Here is a 15,519-nt window from a genome sequence, read left to right as displayed (position 1 = left end):
TCAGTCCACGAGATACTGGAAACCCCGGCCCCGCCGTCTGGAATCCATGATGCGGCGCACTGTGTAGACAGGACCTCCTCCGATCATCCGAGGAGGAGGAGGTGGAGGGGGCAACAGAGGGCTGAGGAGAACAGGCTTGAGGCAGGAGACATGGAAGGTGGGGTGGACTCTGAGCGTACTAGGCAACTTGAGTCGAACCACAACAGGATTAATCACTCTCTCCACCACAAACGGACCAATGAACCTCGGCGACAGTTTCCTTGACTCAGTCCGCAGAGGAAGGTCCCGTGTAGCCAACCAGACCCTATCTCCGATTGCATAAGCGGGGGCTGGAATACGGCGACGATTCGCCTGGAGCTGATACCGGTCAGAAACTCTAAGGAGGGCCTTTCTGGCCCGATGCCAGGTCCGGTGGCAACGACGAATGTGGGCCTGGACAGAGGGAACCGAGAGATCTTTCTCCTGAGAAGGAAACAAGGGGGTTGGTAGCCGTATAGGCACTGGAAGGGAGACATCCCAGTGGCAGAAGTAGGGAGAGTATTGTGAGCATACTCAACCCAAGGCAACTGAGAGGCCCAAGAGGTGGGGTTGGAGGAAACAAGGCAGCGCAGCGTGGATTCCATCTTCTGGTTGGCTCTCTCCGCCTGTCCATTGGATTGGGGGTGAAATCCAGATGTGAGACTGACTGTAGCTCCAATGGCCAAACAGAAGGACTTCCAGACAGCAGAGGTGAACTGAGGACCACAGTCGGAATCTATGTCACTGGGCAATCCATGAACCCTGAAAACCTCCCTAACCAGGATCTTGGACGTCTCAGAGGCAGAGGGAAGCTCGGAGATGGGCACAAAGTGGGCGAACTTGCTGAATCGGTCCACAATAGTCAGAATGACCGTGTTCCCCTCAGAAGAGGGCAACCCAGTGACAAAGTCCAGGGCCAGATGCGACCATGGTCGCCGGGGGATCGGTAGGGGGTGAAGAAGTCCAGAGCTGGGCCGATTGGCACTCTTGTTCTGCGCACAAACTGGACAGGCAGCAACAAACCTCAGAGTATCTTCTCCCATGGCAGGCCACCAAAATCGTCTGCGTAGAAGCGCCATCGTCCGAGCCATGCCAGGGTGACAAGCCATCTTGCTGGCGTGGGACCATTGGAGGACAGCCGAACGAACCGACTCAGGCACAAACAACCGACCGGGTGGACCGTTACCAGGGCCGGGCTGCGTCCGAAGGGCCGCCATAACCTCCTCCTCAATCCTCCACATAACGGCTCCCACGACAAGGTTCCGGGGAAGAATCGTCTCAGTCTTGGCCCCACTCTCCTCCGTCTTGGAGAACATCCGGGACAAGGTGTCCGCCTTGCCGTTCTTAGACCCCGGTCGGAACGTCAAGGAAAAATTAAAGCGCCCAAAAACAACGACCACCTGGCCTGACGGGAGTTGAGACGCTTTAGCCGATTGCACGAAGCAAGATTCTTGTGGTCAGTCCAGACAACAAACGGTTGCTCCGCCCCTCCAACCAGTGGCGCCACTCCTCCAAGGCAAGTTTCACCGCGAGGAGCTCCCGGTTACCCACATCGTAGTTCCTCTCCGCAGACGAAAGACGACGAGAGTAGTAGGCGCAGGGATGGAGTTTACCGTCAGTGGAGCATCGCTGGGACAGGATGGCGCCAACCCCCCACATCAGACGCATCCACTTCAACGACAAACTGACGAGCAGTGTCAGGTTGAGAGAGAATCGGAGCGTTGGTGAATCGCCTCTTCAAATCCAGAAATGCTCGGTCCGCCTCAGGATTCCAACTGAAGGTTCTGGTACTAGAAGTCAGGGCAGTTAAAGGAGCGGCCACACGGCTGTAATCACGGATAAATCTACGATATAAATTCGCAAACCCCAGAAACCTTTGGAGCTGCAATCTCGTACCGGGCTGGGCCCAATCCAGAACTGCCCTAACCTTCTCTTGGTCCATCCTAATCTCTCCCCTGGAGATGATGTATCCGAGGAAGGATGTAGTGTGGGTGTGAAATTCACACTTCTCGGCCTTCACAAACAGGCGATTCTCCAACAATCGCTGCAGAACCTGCTTGACATGCTGGACGTGGCTGGAAAGCTCCTTAGAGAAGATTAGAATGTCATCCAGGTAAACGAACACAAAAAGACCGATCATTTCTCTCAGGACGTCATTCACCATACTCTGGAACACTGCTGGGGCATTGGTCAGTCCAAACGGCATCACCTGATACTCGAAATGACCCATCGGTGTATTGAAACCAGTCAACCACTCGTCCCCCTCTCTGATCCGGACCAGATGATACGCATTGCGTGAGGTCCAGCTTAGTGAACACAGTAGCACCCTGTAAGGAGTCGAAAGCAGAGCTCATCAAGGGCAGGGGATACTTGTTCTTGACCGTGATATCATTCAACCCCCGATAATCAATACAAGGTCGAAGAGAGCCATCCTTTTTACTCACAAAGAAGAATCCTGCCCCCAGGGGTGATGACGAGGGACTCCTTTATGTAGGTCTCCAAAGCCTCACGTTCAGGTCGGGAGATGCTGTATAACCGTCCCTTGGGATAGGCAGCTCCAGGGAACAGGTTTATGGCACAATCATATGGTCGGTGGGGAGGGAGTGACAGAGCCCTCTGCTTACTGAACAATTCCCCCAAATCGTGATATGTTTCAGGAACCAGGGACAAATCTGGGGGGTTAGCCTCAATAACCTGACTGGGAACAGAATGGGAACAGGCAGTCTTGAGGCAGTTAGCATGACAATCAATGCTCCAACTAGTTACCTTGCCAGTCACCCAATCGAACGTGGGATTGTGTTCTTTCAGCCAGGGGTATCCAAGGACCAGAGGAACATGGGAAGAAGGCAGAATGAAGAATGAGATAACCTCAGAATGATTCCCTGACAACAGCATCTTAACCGGTTCAGTCCTCATCGTGATACGTGCCAGACTACTGCCGTTCAGAGTGGTAGCTTCAATGGCTTCCGGTAATCTCCTTGGAAAGCCCCAGCTGTTCCACCACGTCGGCATCAATAAAGCTTCCATCGGCACCTGAATCGACGAAAGCGTTAATCGCTAAACTCTGATTCCTGTTCATGAGGGTAGCCGGGAAACGGGGTCTGATAGGGGTATTGAGAGGTTGAAACTGGCTCGCTAAAAGTCCTCCCAACCTTAGCGAGCCGAGCAGTTTGACGGCCGCTGGGAACAAGTGGAGATGTAATGTCCCGAACTACCACAGTAGAGGCAGCGGTTGGTCTTACGTCTATGTTGGCGCTCCTCCTTGGTTAACCCGTGCGCCCCCACTTGCATGGGTTCAGAATCTGGAGGCAGGACCTCTCCACTAATCCCGTGTGGTGGACAATGATCGACGCATTCTGGTCCACCTCCTGACCCGACTGGGAACTGAGAAGCTGATTGATTGGACGGGCCCCATTGCTTCTCCCTCCTTCTCTCTCGAACTCTGTTATCCACCCGAATAGACAAAGCTACCAAACTGTCCAGGTCACTAGGCTCCGGATAGGAGATCAACTCATCCTTGAGTTGCTCCGACAGCCCCTGGTAAAAGGCCGCTTGCAGTGACTCTTCATTCCACCCACTCTCCACAGCCAATGTCCTGAATTCGATTACAAAGTCGGCAACGCTGCGAGTTCCTTGGCGAAGAGAAAACAGGCACTTAGCTGCGTCCTTACCTCGGACTGGATGGTCAAACAGCTTCCTCATCTCTGCCGTGAACTGCTGGTATGACGCCATGCAGGTGTCTTGTCGTTCCCATACGGCTGAAGCCCACTCCAGGGCTCTACCACGCAGCAAGTCAATAACAAAGGCTATCCTAGCCTTGTCTGTGGCGTACGAGTGGGGCTGTAGATCGAACACTAATCCACACTGCATAAGAAAGGAACGGCATCTTCCCAAATCCCCTTCATACTTATCAGGCGTCGGAACCTTGGGCTCACGGAAGGGCACAGCTCCAGAAGCGGCAGGCGAGAGAGGTGAAACCGGTGGTGGATTCTCCACCGGCAAACTGAGCTGAGCCTGGATCTTCGTCAGACTGGTAGAAAAGTTCCGAACCGACAACGCTATCTCCTGTAGTGCCGTGCTGTGTTGTCCCAACATCATTTCCTGATGGGTAATGGCATGGCGAACAGAGTCCAGGTCCGCTGGGTTCATTTCTGGCCGGATCGTTCTGTCTCGGTTCTTTAAGACCGAACCCAGAAGCAGACCAGGACAAGGTGAGTTGAACGAATGTGAGTGTTTATTTACATCTTCAAAAGATGCAGAATAGTCCAGGAGACGGAGCGGGTGGCGGAGATGAGTAGGTGGTGGTGAAGTGGCAGATTAACTGATGGCACGGCAGGGGTTGGGTGAAGGTTCCGGGAGAATGACTGTAGACAGAAAAAACGGAGGTAAGTACAAGGCAGGTCAACAAGGTGCAAAAAACAACAAAACTAACGCTAGTACTCAGAGGCTGATACGCTGGCAAAACATACTGTTAATGGCTAACGATCCGGCAGGGAATGGATGTCAGGTCAGAGCTTATGAAGGGGTGATGATCAGGACCAGGTGTGCCGAAGCTGATGAGAAGCAGGTGCGGGTAATCGAGAGATCACCCGCCCGGCAACCGGACAGGGTGCGTTCAGGCACCTTCGGGAAACAGGAGATTCAGAGCAGAAAAACGGCAACACAGGCAGGAACAGACTCAGGACACAGGGTTCATGACAGTACCCCCCCTCAGACGAACGCCACCGGGTGGACTACCCGGAGCGCCAGGATGGAGGCGGTAGAAGTCACGAAGGAGGTCAGCATCAAGGATCTGACGCCGAGGAATCCAACTCCTCTCCTCAGGACCATACCCCTCCCAGTCCACGAGATACTGGAAACCCCGGCCCCGCCGTCTGGAATCCATGATGCGGCGCACTGTGTAGACAGGACCTCCTCCGATCATCCGAGGAGGAGGTGGAGGGGGCAACAGAGGGCTGAGGAGAACAGGCTTGAGGCAGGAGACATGGAAGGTGGGATGGACTCTGAGCGTACTAGGCAACTTGAGTCGAACCACAACAGGATTAATCACTCTCTCCACCACAAACGGACCAATGAACCTCGGCGACAGTTTCCTTGACTCAGTCCGCAGAGGAAGGTCCCGTGTAGCCAACCAGACCCTATCTCCGATTGCATAAGCGGGGGCTGGAATACGGCGACGATTCGCCTGGAGCTGATACCGGTCAGAAACTCTAAGGAGGGCCTTTCTGGCCCGATGCCAGGTCCGGTGGCAACGACGAATGTGGGCCTGAACAGAGGGAACCGAGAGATCTTTCTCCTGAGAAGGAAACAAGGGGGGTTGGTAGCCGTATAGGCACTGGAAGGGAGACATCCCAGTGGCAGAAGTAGGGAGAGTATTGTGAGCATACTCAACCCAAGGCAACTGAGAGGCCCAAGAGGTGGGGTTGGAGGAAACAAGGCAGCGCAGTGTGGATTCCATTTTCTGGTTGGCTCTCTCCGCCTGTCCATTGGATTGGGGGTGAAATCCAGATCCAAAGATGCAGAATAGTCCAGGAGACGGAGCGGGTGGCGGAGATGAGTAGGTGGTGGTGAAGTGGCAGATTAACTGATGGCACGGCAGGGGTTGGGTGAAGGTTCCAGGAGAATAACTGTAGACAGAAAAAACAGAGGTATGTACAAGGCAGGTCAACAAGGTGCAAAAAACAACAAAACTAACGCTAGTACTCAGAGGCTGATACGCTGGCAAAACATACTGTTAATGGCTAACGATCCGGCAGGGAATGGATGTCAGGTCAGAGCTTATGAAGGGGTGATGATCAGGACCAGGTGTGCCGAAGCTGATGAGAAGCAGGTGCGGGTAATCGAGAGATCACCCGCCTAGCAACGTCGCCCGGCAACTGGACAGGGTGCGTTCAGGCACCTTCGGGAAACAGGAGATTCAGAGCAGAAAAACTGCAACACAGGCAGGAACAGACTCAGGATGCAGGGTTCATGACAGATTCAAGACATAAGTAACAGCAGAGACAGCTTGAAGAGCAAATTTGTGTGGTCTGGTCTTGGCTGATAAAGATTATATAAAGAGATGCACAGTAGTGTTCTGGCCAAGCAGCTTAATGACAGACGACCTGTGCATCCCTGCACAGAAATTAAGCCTGTTATCCGAATGCCAACAACAGTGTGTGTTTGTGTTTGTGCGTGTGTGTGTGTGTGTGTGTGTGTGTGTGTGTGTGTTTGAGAGTTATTGGTGGCTTGAGTGCCAAGTCATACCTACCTGTAAAATATTGTAAAAGAGTATTGGTAATGGTGTTTGTTTACACAAACTCAGCATGAGAGAGAGAAAGGTAACATAATACTTTCTATACCTTCCACCTTCTCTTTCTGTCTTTCTCTCTCTTTTTCTCACTCTCATCACTGGCAGCAGTACAGCAGAAGCAGAAGCCAGCCAGGCATTAATCCTACGCATGGGAGCGCCTTACATAAGTGTTCCAGCATCCGGTCTCCTGCACCATTAATAATGGCATTAATGGAGACCACTTAAAACCACACTCTTCCCCCCTCACCTCACCCTACTCTACCCATCTACAGTTGAAGTCGGAAGTTTACATACACCTTAGCCAAATACATTTAAACTCAGTTTTTCACAATTCCTGACATTTAATCCTAGTACAAATTCCCTGTCTTAGGTCAGTTAGGAACACCACTTTATTTTAAGAATGTGAAATGTCAGAATAATAGTAGAGAGAATTATTTCTTTCAGCTTTTATTTCTTTCATCACATTCCAAGTGGGTCAGACGTTTACATACACTCAATTAGTATTTGGTAGCATTGCCTTTAAATTGTTTAACTTGGGTCAAACATTTTGGGTAGCCTTCCACAAGCTTCCAACAATAAGTTGGGTGAATTTTGGCCCATTCCTCCTGACAGAGCTGGTGTAACTGAGTCAGGTTTGCAGTCCTCCTTGCTCGCACATGCTTTTTCAGTTCTGTCCACACATTTTCTATAGGATTGAGGTCAGGGCTTTGTGATGGCCACTCCATTACCTTGACTTTGTTGTCCTTAAGCCATTTTGCCACAACTTTGGAAGTATGCTTGGGGTCATTGTCCATTTGGAAGACCCATTTGCGACCAAACTGTAACTTCCTGACTGATGTCTTGAGATGTTGCTTCAATATATCCACATACATTTCCTTCCTCATGATGCCATCTATTTTGTGAAGTGCACCAGTCCCTCCTGCAGCAAAGCACCTCCACAGCATGATGCTGCCACCCCCGTGCTTCACGGTTGGGATGGTTTTCTTCGGCTTGCAAGCCTTGCCCTTTTTCCTCCAAACATAGCAATGGTCATTATGGCCAAACAGTTATATTTTTGTTTAATCAGACCAGAGGACATTTCTCCAAAAAGTACCATCTTTGTCCCCATGTGTAGTTGCAAACCGTAGTCTGGCTTTTTTATGGCGGTTTTGGAGCAGTGTCTTCTTCCTTTCTGAGCGGCCTTTCAGGTTATGTCGATATAGGACTCGTTTTACTGTGGATATAGATACTTTTGTACCTGTTTCCTCCAGCATCTTCACAAGGTCCTTTGCTGTTGTTATGTGATTGATTTGCACTTTTCGCACCAAAGTATGTTCATCTCTAGGAGACAGAACGCGTCTCCTTCCTGAGCGGTATGACGGCTGCGTGGTCCCATGGTGTTTATACTTGCGTACTATTATTTGTACAGATGAACGTGGTACCTTCAGGCGTTTGGAAATTACTCCCAAGGATGAACCAGACTTGTGGAGGTCTACAATTATTTTGCTGAGGTCTTGGCTGATTCCTTTTGATTTTCCCATGTTGTCAAGCAAAGAGGCACTGAGTTTGAAGGTAGGCCTTGAAATACATCCACAGGTACACCTCCAATTGACTGAAATGATGTCAATTAGTCTATCAGAAGGTTCTAAAGCCATGACATCATTTTCTGGAATTTTCCAAGCTGTTTAAAGGCACAGTCAACTTAGTGTATGTATACTTCTGACCCACTGGAATTGTGATACAGTGAATTATAAGTGAAATAATCTGTCTGTAAACAATTGTTGGAAAGATTACTTGTGTCATGCACAAAGTAGATGTCCTAACCGACATGCCAAAACTATAGTTTGTTAACAAGACATTTGTGGAGTGGCTGAAAAACAAGTTTTAATGACTCCAACCTAAGTGTATGTAAACTTCCGACTTCAACTGTAACTACAGCCAACTCTAATCAGGACCATCAAAAATAATGAATCCTCTAGTGTTGGAGGAACTGTGCAGACGGAAGAGGTCCTCAGCTACAAGACTCCATATACACTACATGACCAAAAGTATGTGGACAGCCTCCACTCTTCTGGGAAGGCTCTGCACTAGATGTTGGAACATTGCTGCAGGGACTTGCTTCCATTCAGCCACAAGAGCATTAGTGAGGTCGGGCACTGATGTTGGGCGATTAGACCTGGCTCGCAGTCAGCGTTCCAATTCATCCCAAAGGTGTTCGATGGGGTGGAGGTCAGTGCTCTGTGCAGGCCAGTCAAGTCCTTCCACACCGATCTCAACAAACCATTTCTGTATGGACCTCGCTTTGTGCACAGGCGCATTGTCATGCTGAAACAGGAAAGGGCGCTTCCCCAAACTGTCGCCACAAAGTTGGAATTACAGAATCATCTAGAATGTCATTGTATGCTGTAGCGTTAAGATTTCCCTTCACTGGAACTAAGGAGCCTGAACCATGAAAAACAGCCCCAGACCATTATTCCTCCTCCACCTAACTTTACAGTTGGCACTATGCATTCGGGCAGGTAGCGTTCTCCTGGCATCAGCCATAACCCAGATTCGTCCATCGGACTGCCAGATGGTGAAGCCCCAGAGTCCAATGGCAGCAAGCTTTACACCACTCCAGCCAACGCTTGGCATTGCGCATGGTGATCTTAGGTTTGTGTGCGGCTGCTAGGCCATGGAAACTCATTTCATGAAGCTCCAGACGAACAGTTATTGTGCTGACGTTGCTTCCAGAGGCAGTTTGGAACTCGGTAGTGAGTGTTGAAACCAAGGACAGACGATTTTTACGCGCTAAGCGCTTCAGTACTCGCCGGTCCCATTCTGTGAGCTTGAGTGGCCTACCACTTCGCGGCTGAGCCATTGTTGCTCCTAGACATTTCCACTTCAAAATAAAAGCACTTACAGTTGACAGGGGCAGCTCTAGCAGGGCAGAAATTTGACGAACTGACTTAGAAAGGTGGCATCCTATGACAGTGCCACGTTGAAAGTCACTGAGCTCTTCAGTAAGGTAATTCTACTACCAATGTTTGTCTATGGAGATCGCATGGCTGTGTGCTCGATTTGATACACCTGTCAGCAGTAGGTGTGGCTGAAATAGCCGAATCCACTAATTTGAAGGGGTGTCCACATACCTTTGTATATATAGTGTTGGACTAACGTGACAAAAAAGGATGTATCATTGTTCCAAGAGTTTATGATGACCAAGATCCTACCTGTCCAGAGCAAAGAGAGCTTGAATTAATTGTGGATGTTTCCCATTTACCAGAACTCAAATCAGTTGTAAGTAAAGTACAAGACACTTTTTGTTACCTTTTAGGACGAATTTAAACCTAAAACACTGGTCATGTTCTTATTATTCAATTACTCTGATTTGATTTGATTGTTTTTTCTGAAGAAATTGTCAATGGGAACTCGGTCTATAATCAAACACTTATCGACAGTTTTTTTCACCAACAGTAAGCCTCTCTGATTTGGCTTCTGACAAGAGGAAAGCAAATTCATTTGCTATCCAGTCCGCCTGTCTTACAAGAGCCCTGTGCTCATTCATACATAAAGGCATCACTGTCTCCATCACAGGAGACATCCAGGCCTATTCTTTATTATTTTTTAGCAATTGAGTATTAGTCAATATATGTTTGCCTTGGTATACTCAAGAAATTACAAGGAGGCCTATGCACTCAGGTGCCATAGCACTTTATCAGAGGAACCACTCTACCCCCTAGTGGTTATTGTGCCTCACATCCACCTGTTGCTCATGGCAAAAGGAGTACTACTGCATCTGTATCTGTGTGCTTTGACTGTAATTGAAACAGCCATTTTACCATAATAAACTTAAAGTTTACATATCACATGTGTATTTGCACCAGTGAATGAAAGGGAGTAGATACTGTATCTCCAAAGGCCTGTAAGGTAGCTGTGCTGCCCTGCCTACCATTTCCCTCCTTGTTCAACTGTTGCTGTAATGAGGGCAGATTACACCGTTATAAATGGGTTTCTGCTTCTCCACCCGCTGCTCCTCATCACTCCTCCTATGTCTTGCTAACTAGCAGAGTGCCCTGGTCAAATGGCACCCTATTCCCCACAGTGCACTGGTCAAAAGTAGTGCACTATATAGAGGATAGGATGCCATTAGGGTGCCAGAGAGGTTCTGCCTGATTAGCCCCCAGAAATAAATGTGCCGGTCCCAGTAAGGCAGAGCATGCCTCATTAACCAACTCCTCTACCACCAACTAGCCCCCCCGTGTTTCTATAGCACAATCCTGTTTTTAGTTTCTTGCCGTTTGTTATTTTTAGCATTTCCCTCTGATCCAATAAGGATAGGACATTAAAATGTACAATGTGTCTCTCATACATGAAGCCGAAGATATTAGAGGTTACTGACTCTCCTCACTGTACTTTAGGACCAGAGCCGCATCCATTTTGTGTTGAGTGACATGTGTGAAACCAATCCTTCTTCTCGACGCAAGCCGCATTCCACCATTCACCACAGCTGGGCGGAACTTCCAATGCAGCCCTTCAACATGGCGGACATGTCGCCTAGGAGGAAGTGAGCTGTATTTAAAACAAATGTTTATACTTTGCTAGTGAAGTTAGGGACAATTACAGTAAGTTTAGAATATATCATTTTCAAGACTGCAACTGCAAAATGAAAGGCAAGGAGAGGTCGCCCGTGAAAAAGCGTTCGCGTATTCTGGAAGATATCCGAGACCGGGGAGGAAGCCACCCAACAAGTAAGAAAATAGGAGCTCTCTCTGCAGGCAGCAGCAACAACGGGAATAGTTCTGTCAAAAGTGGTGGTTCGGTAAGACGGAGTTTACCATCTGAAAAGAGAGACAGTCGAGATTTATACTGCCATGTGTCCAGTCGAACTGCGAGTAACCACGGATATCCTAACACAACTGGTTCGAGTAGCAAGCTACACATTAGCCTTGCTCTGGACCCCACCACAAGGACCAATTCTCGCGGGGAACTGAGGCCTCTTCCGATCAACGAAAGTGAGTACAAGACTCTAAAAGTCGGCGAACTGGGTTCTCAGTTGAGCGACGAAGAAATTGAAGATGGATTATTTCACGAATTTAAGAAATTTGGGGACGTCAGTGTCAAAATAAGCCGAGTTAACGACGAAAGGGTGGCTTTTGTGAATTTCAGAAGGCCGGAAAACGCCAAGGCGGCCAAGCACGCACGCGGCAAGTTGGTACTCTATGACCGCCCTCTAAAAATTGAGGCGGTGTACATGAACCGGCGTAGGAGCCGCTCCCCCATCGAAAAAGATCCATATGTAGGTGTTGCAGGGCACAGACATTTGCACGTCCAAAGATCCATTTCACCAACGGGGCTAGGATATAGAGACTTCAGACTGCAGCAGTTAGCCCTGGGTCATCTCCCCCCTCCTCCTCCCCCCCCACCCCTCCCTAGAGAACTGGAAAGAGAGATGGAGTTTTCTATCTATGAAGCCAGGGCCCGGCCACCCTTCATCCCTGACTGTGCAGCTTTCCGCGAGGAGGACCTCCTATCCCCTGAAGATGATCAGCGGGCCAACAGGACGTTGTTTCTTGGCAACCTCGATGTCTCAGTGACAGAGAATGACTTGAGGAGGGCGTTTGACAGGTTTGGGGTGATCACAGAGGTGGACATCAAGCGGACAGCCGCTCGCGGGCAGAGCAGCACCTATGGATTCCTAAAGTTTGAGAACCTGGACATGGCTCACCGTGCGAAGATCACCATGTCAGGCAAAGTGGTGTGTCACAACCCTATCAAAATCGGCTATGGCAAAGCGACCCCCACAACCAGGCTGTGGGTGGGGGGTCTTGGCCCCTGGGTCCCCCTTGCTGCCCTGGCCAGGGAATTTGACCGATTTGGCACCATCAGGACTATAGACTACAGGAAGGGGGACACGTGGGCCTACATCCAGTATGAAAGCCTGGACGCTGCCCAGGCCGCCTGCTCCCACATGCGTGGCTTCCCTCTGGGTGGTCCTGAGAGGAGACTTAGGGTGGACTTTGCCGACACAGAGCTCCGCTACCAGCAACATTACCTGCAGCCTCTCCCCCTGCCGCCTCACTTTGACCTAGTGGCAGACTCCTTCGTCCACCGGCCCACCCCCGAGGCCATCCGGGTAAGAGAGAGGAGTCCTCCACCCACACTCCGCTTCAGAGAAAGGGAACTGTACACCGCTGACTGGGCTGGCCCAGCGGTCCGAGAGAGGGTGCGAGGGGCAGCCTTTGAGCCCCTGGAGCACCTGGAAAGGCGTTCACGGGAACCCTGGTCTCTGGAATGTGAGCGGGAGCTGCAGAGCCGAGACCAGGTCCGAAAACGACGCCTCTTAGACGACGGGCGTCGCCCGGACCGCTCACCGGACAGCAGCGAACATGTGCGCCGTCGCCACGGCACCTCTCTGGAACGCAGCCCTGGTGGCAGCAGCCGGGACGGGGGGCGCTACAGCCCTCCACACTCCGACAGACCCTCCCCCGGTGGAGAGCAGCGGGGCAGCCTGGACTGTGACCCCGGGGACAAGAGACTGCGGACGCTCAGCCCAGCAGAGCCAGAACGGGACCGCAAATGCAAAGCCAGTGACTCCTGTAAGAGCCCTGTAAAGAGGGAGGACCGCTCTGACCCCTCCTCCAGGTCCAGCCTGCAGTCCAAGAAGCTGTGCCAGGCCTGGCAGGGCGTGCTCCTGCTGAAGAACAGCAGCTTCCCCACCTCCATGCACCTGCTGGAGGGGGACCTAGCTGTGGCAGCCGGACTACTGGTGGAGGGCTCCACTGGTAGCCAGGTGTCCCAGCTGAAGATCACCCAGCGCCTGCGTCTGGACCAGCCCAAGCTGGATGAGGTGTCCCGTCGCATCAAAGCTGCTGGCCCCAGCGGCTACTCTATCCTCCTGGCTGTGCCCGGGAGATCTGAGGAGGGACTCCAGGACGTGGGGAGCTCCACCGAGAGGCCTCTGAAGAACCTGGTCTCCTACCTGAAGCAGAAGCAGGCGGCCGGCGTCATCACTCTGCCTGTGGGCGGCAGCCGTGACAAGGACGGCGCAGGAGTTCTTCACGCTTTCCCCCCCTGTGATTTCTCCCAGCAGTTCTTGGATGCCTCCGCTAAAGCCCTTGCCAAAACCGAAGAAGACTACCTGGTTATGGTCATTGTCAGAGGAGCGTCATGAAATGAGAACAAATAGAAAATCATTAGTCTTGTGTAATGAATTGGTAGAACTATGGCACATACACACCCACATTGTGTCACATGATTTAGCTGTCACTGAAACAGGGAACAGGGTGGGGGGTTGATAGCTTTCTGTCTCGCTAGAAGTAGAACTTCTTGGCAGAAAACAATGCTATACTGAGAGTCATTTGGTAATCAACAGTAACAAGTCTTTCATATATTTGAAGTTGTCAGCTCAGCATGCATTAGCCTATAGCCTGCATTACATTCTGTTGGTGGTTTACTTTTAATGGGAACAATTTAAATGACAAGAAGTGGATACATTTAATTTAAATGGTTAAGTCAAAGTAGATTCACGTTTTTCTATTTGCTCAACTAGTCTGTGTAAATCAGCTGACTAGAGTAATTTATGGGTTTTTGTAAATAACTAGGCCTACATTGATTATTGCCTTTTCATTTGGAAAAAATCTGACTTCCATTGTATTTGCATTGTCATTTTTCTGGTGTGAAGTCTTGTTTGCTATTCATTGCAGTAGAACATAAAATAATATAAAGATTCATCTGAGACCTGAAACTAAGTGTAGTTCAGTCATCTCCTGTAGTCCCCTGTAGCTCAGTTGGTAGAGCATGGCGCTTGCAACGCCAGGGTTGTGGGTTCGTTTCCCACGGGGGGGCAGTATGAAAAATGTATGCACTCACTAACTGTAAGTCGCTCTGGATAAGAGTGTCTGCTAAATGACTAAAATGTAAAAATCTCCTCTCAGTTGAATTTCTTACATTTACTCAAGACTGGTTATAGATCAACCATGCCATAATTTAGGAACCCTGTGAAGATGTGTGTACTACTATAGCTTTAAGACAATACAACTTATCTTTTATACAGGTAATTTTCATTGATTTGAAAGGTATGCCATTGCATTGCCAATTGTACTTGTATATTATTGAAGTCTGCTTTTGTTCATCAATAAGAGTATTACCAGTCTCTATTATCAAGCAGACAATTTAAAAGGGTATGAAAGGCTTTGAAATTCAGTTATTTACATCAAAGCTTACCTGGAATATCCTCAAATTGAAAATGTATGTTTGATAAGGTCTTACTTATTGATCTGTATAATTGGGACAATTTTTAAATTTTTAATCGCAAAAGCGCTCACATTTTCACCTGCTGTTGTCAGTGTATCTTGGCTTGGCACCAAAAGCACCCACAGTTTAAGTCTGAATTTTCAATGTTGGAAACAATATTTTGTGTGATACATTATAAGAGAATCTAGGATATCAGAGTTTTCGATGTTTTCCAATGTGTTGCATTGCCCTGCTGGTGTTAGACTATTGGTTAAAAAAACAATAGTAAATGGTAAAAAAAATTACAGATTGTTGGATATATTAGCATAAATCCAGAATGGTTTTGATTGTCAACATGTCTATGCTCCTTGGGTTCATCCAATAGAGGTGACGCCACATACATTCCATAGAGGGTATTACTTTTGAGTAAACAAGAACTACCACCATTTTCCTGTACCATTGAGGTCAGGAAGTTCTCCTGGTTTGCATTATGAGTTATGTTATTTCCAACAATCAGCCCCACAGTTAAATGGTTATGAGTTAAGTTTAGGTTTTCTTTCACTCATAAAGAGGGAAATCAAGCATACAAACAAAATGACGATGGCCCCTCATGGCAGTAATGTGTCCCTTGATGACTTCCCCTTTTGGTTCTGAGAGAACTGTCTAGATAGGAAGTGAAACCATTTAGAAATGTTCTAACCTTCCAGAGAGCTATGTGGAGCCATTTCATATACAGTCCTTTCAGTTTCACAAAAGTGAGTCAACAAGGACCGAAGGAAAGGAGTTTATCTAAGTGGAATTTATCCAATGAGTTAAATCAGTTATGTGAAAGTTATGATTCTTTTTGCTCTCAAGGACCAAGAGTATGTATGTATCTATATATATAAAAAATATAGAGAGATTTTAACACTGAGTTTAGCTTAACGATATACTTTAATTCTGTTTTAGAGTTAAACTAAGGATAAGGCTGTTGACTGGTATTAGGCCTAATATGTATCAAAATCTCTCCAAATACC

At 48.8% G+C, this 15,519-nt stretch overlaps 1 protein-coding gene across 1 annotated transcript; it reads left to right on the top strand.

Annotated features, from left to right (window-relative positions):
- Positions 1 to 10,803: 10,803 nt before the first annotated feature.
- On the top strand, positions 10,804 to 14,019 carry LOC121577639 (RNA-binding protein 15-like). Its single transcript, XM_041891394.2, has one exon. It carries the CDS (start codon positions 10,935 to 10,937, stop codon positions 13,440 to 13,442), a length of 2,508 nt encoding a protein of 835 aa, XP_041747328.2. The 5' UTR covers positions 10,804 to 10,934; the 3' UTR covers positions 13,443 to 14,019.
- The last annotated feature ends 1,500 nt before the right edge of the window (positions 14,020 to 15,519 follow it).

The sequence above is a fragment of the Coregonus clupeaformis genome, chromosome 12 (assembly GCF_020615455.1).
Source record: "Coregonus clupeaformis isolate EN_2021a chromosome 12, ASM2061545v1, whole genome shotgun sequence".
In the NCBI taxonomy this organism is placed as follows: Eukaryota; Metazoa; Chordata; class Actinopteri; order Salmoniformes; family Salmonidae; genus Coregonus; species Coregonus clupeaformis.
Note: the sequence above shows the minus strand (reverse complement) of the source record. Positions and strands in the feature narration are given on the sequence as shown.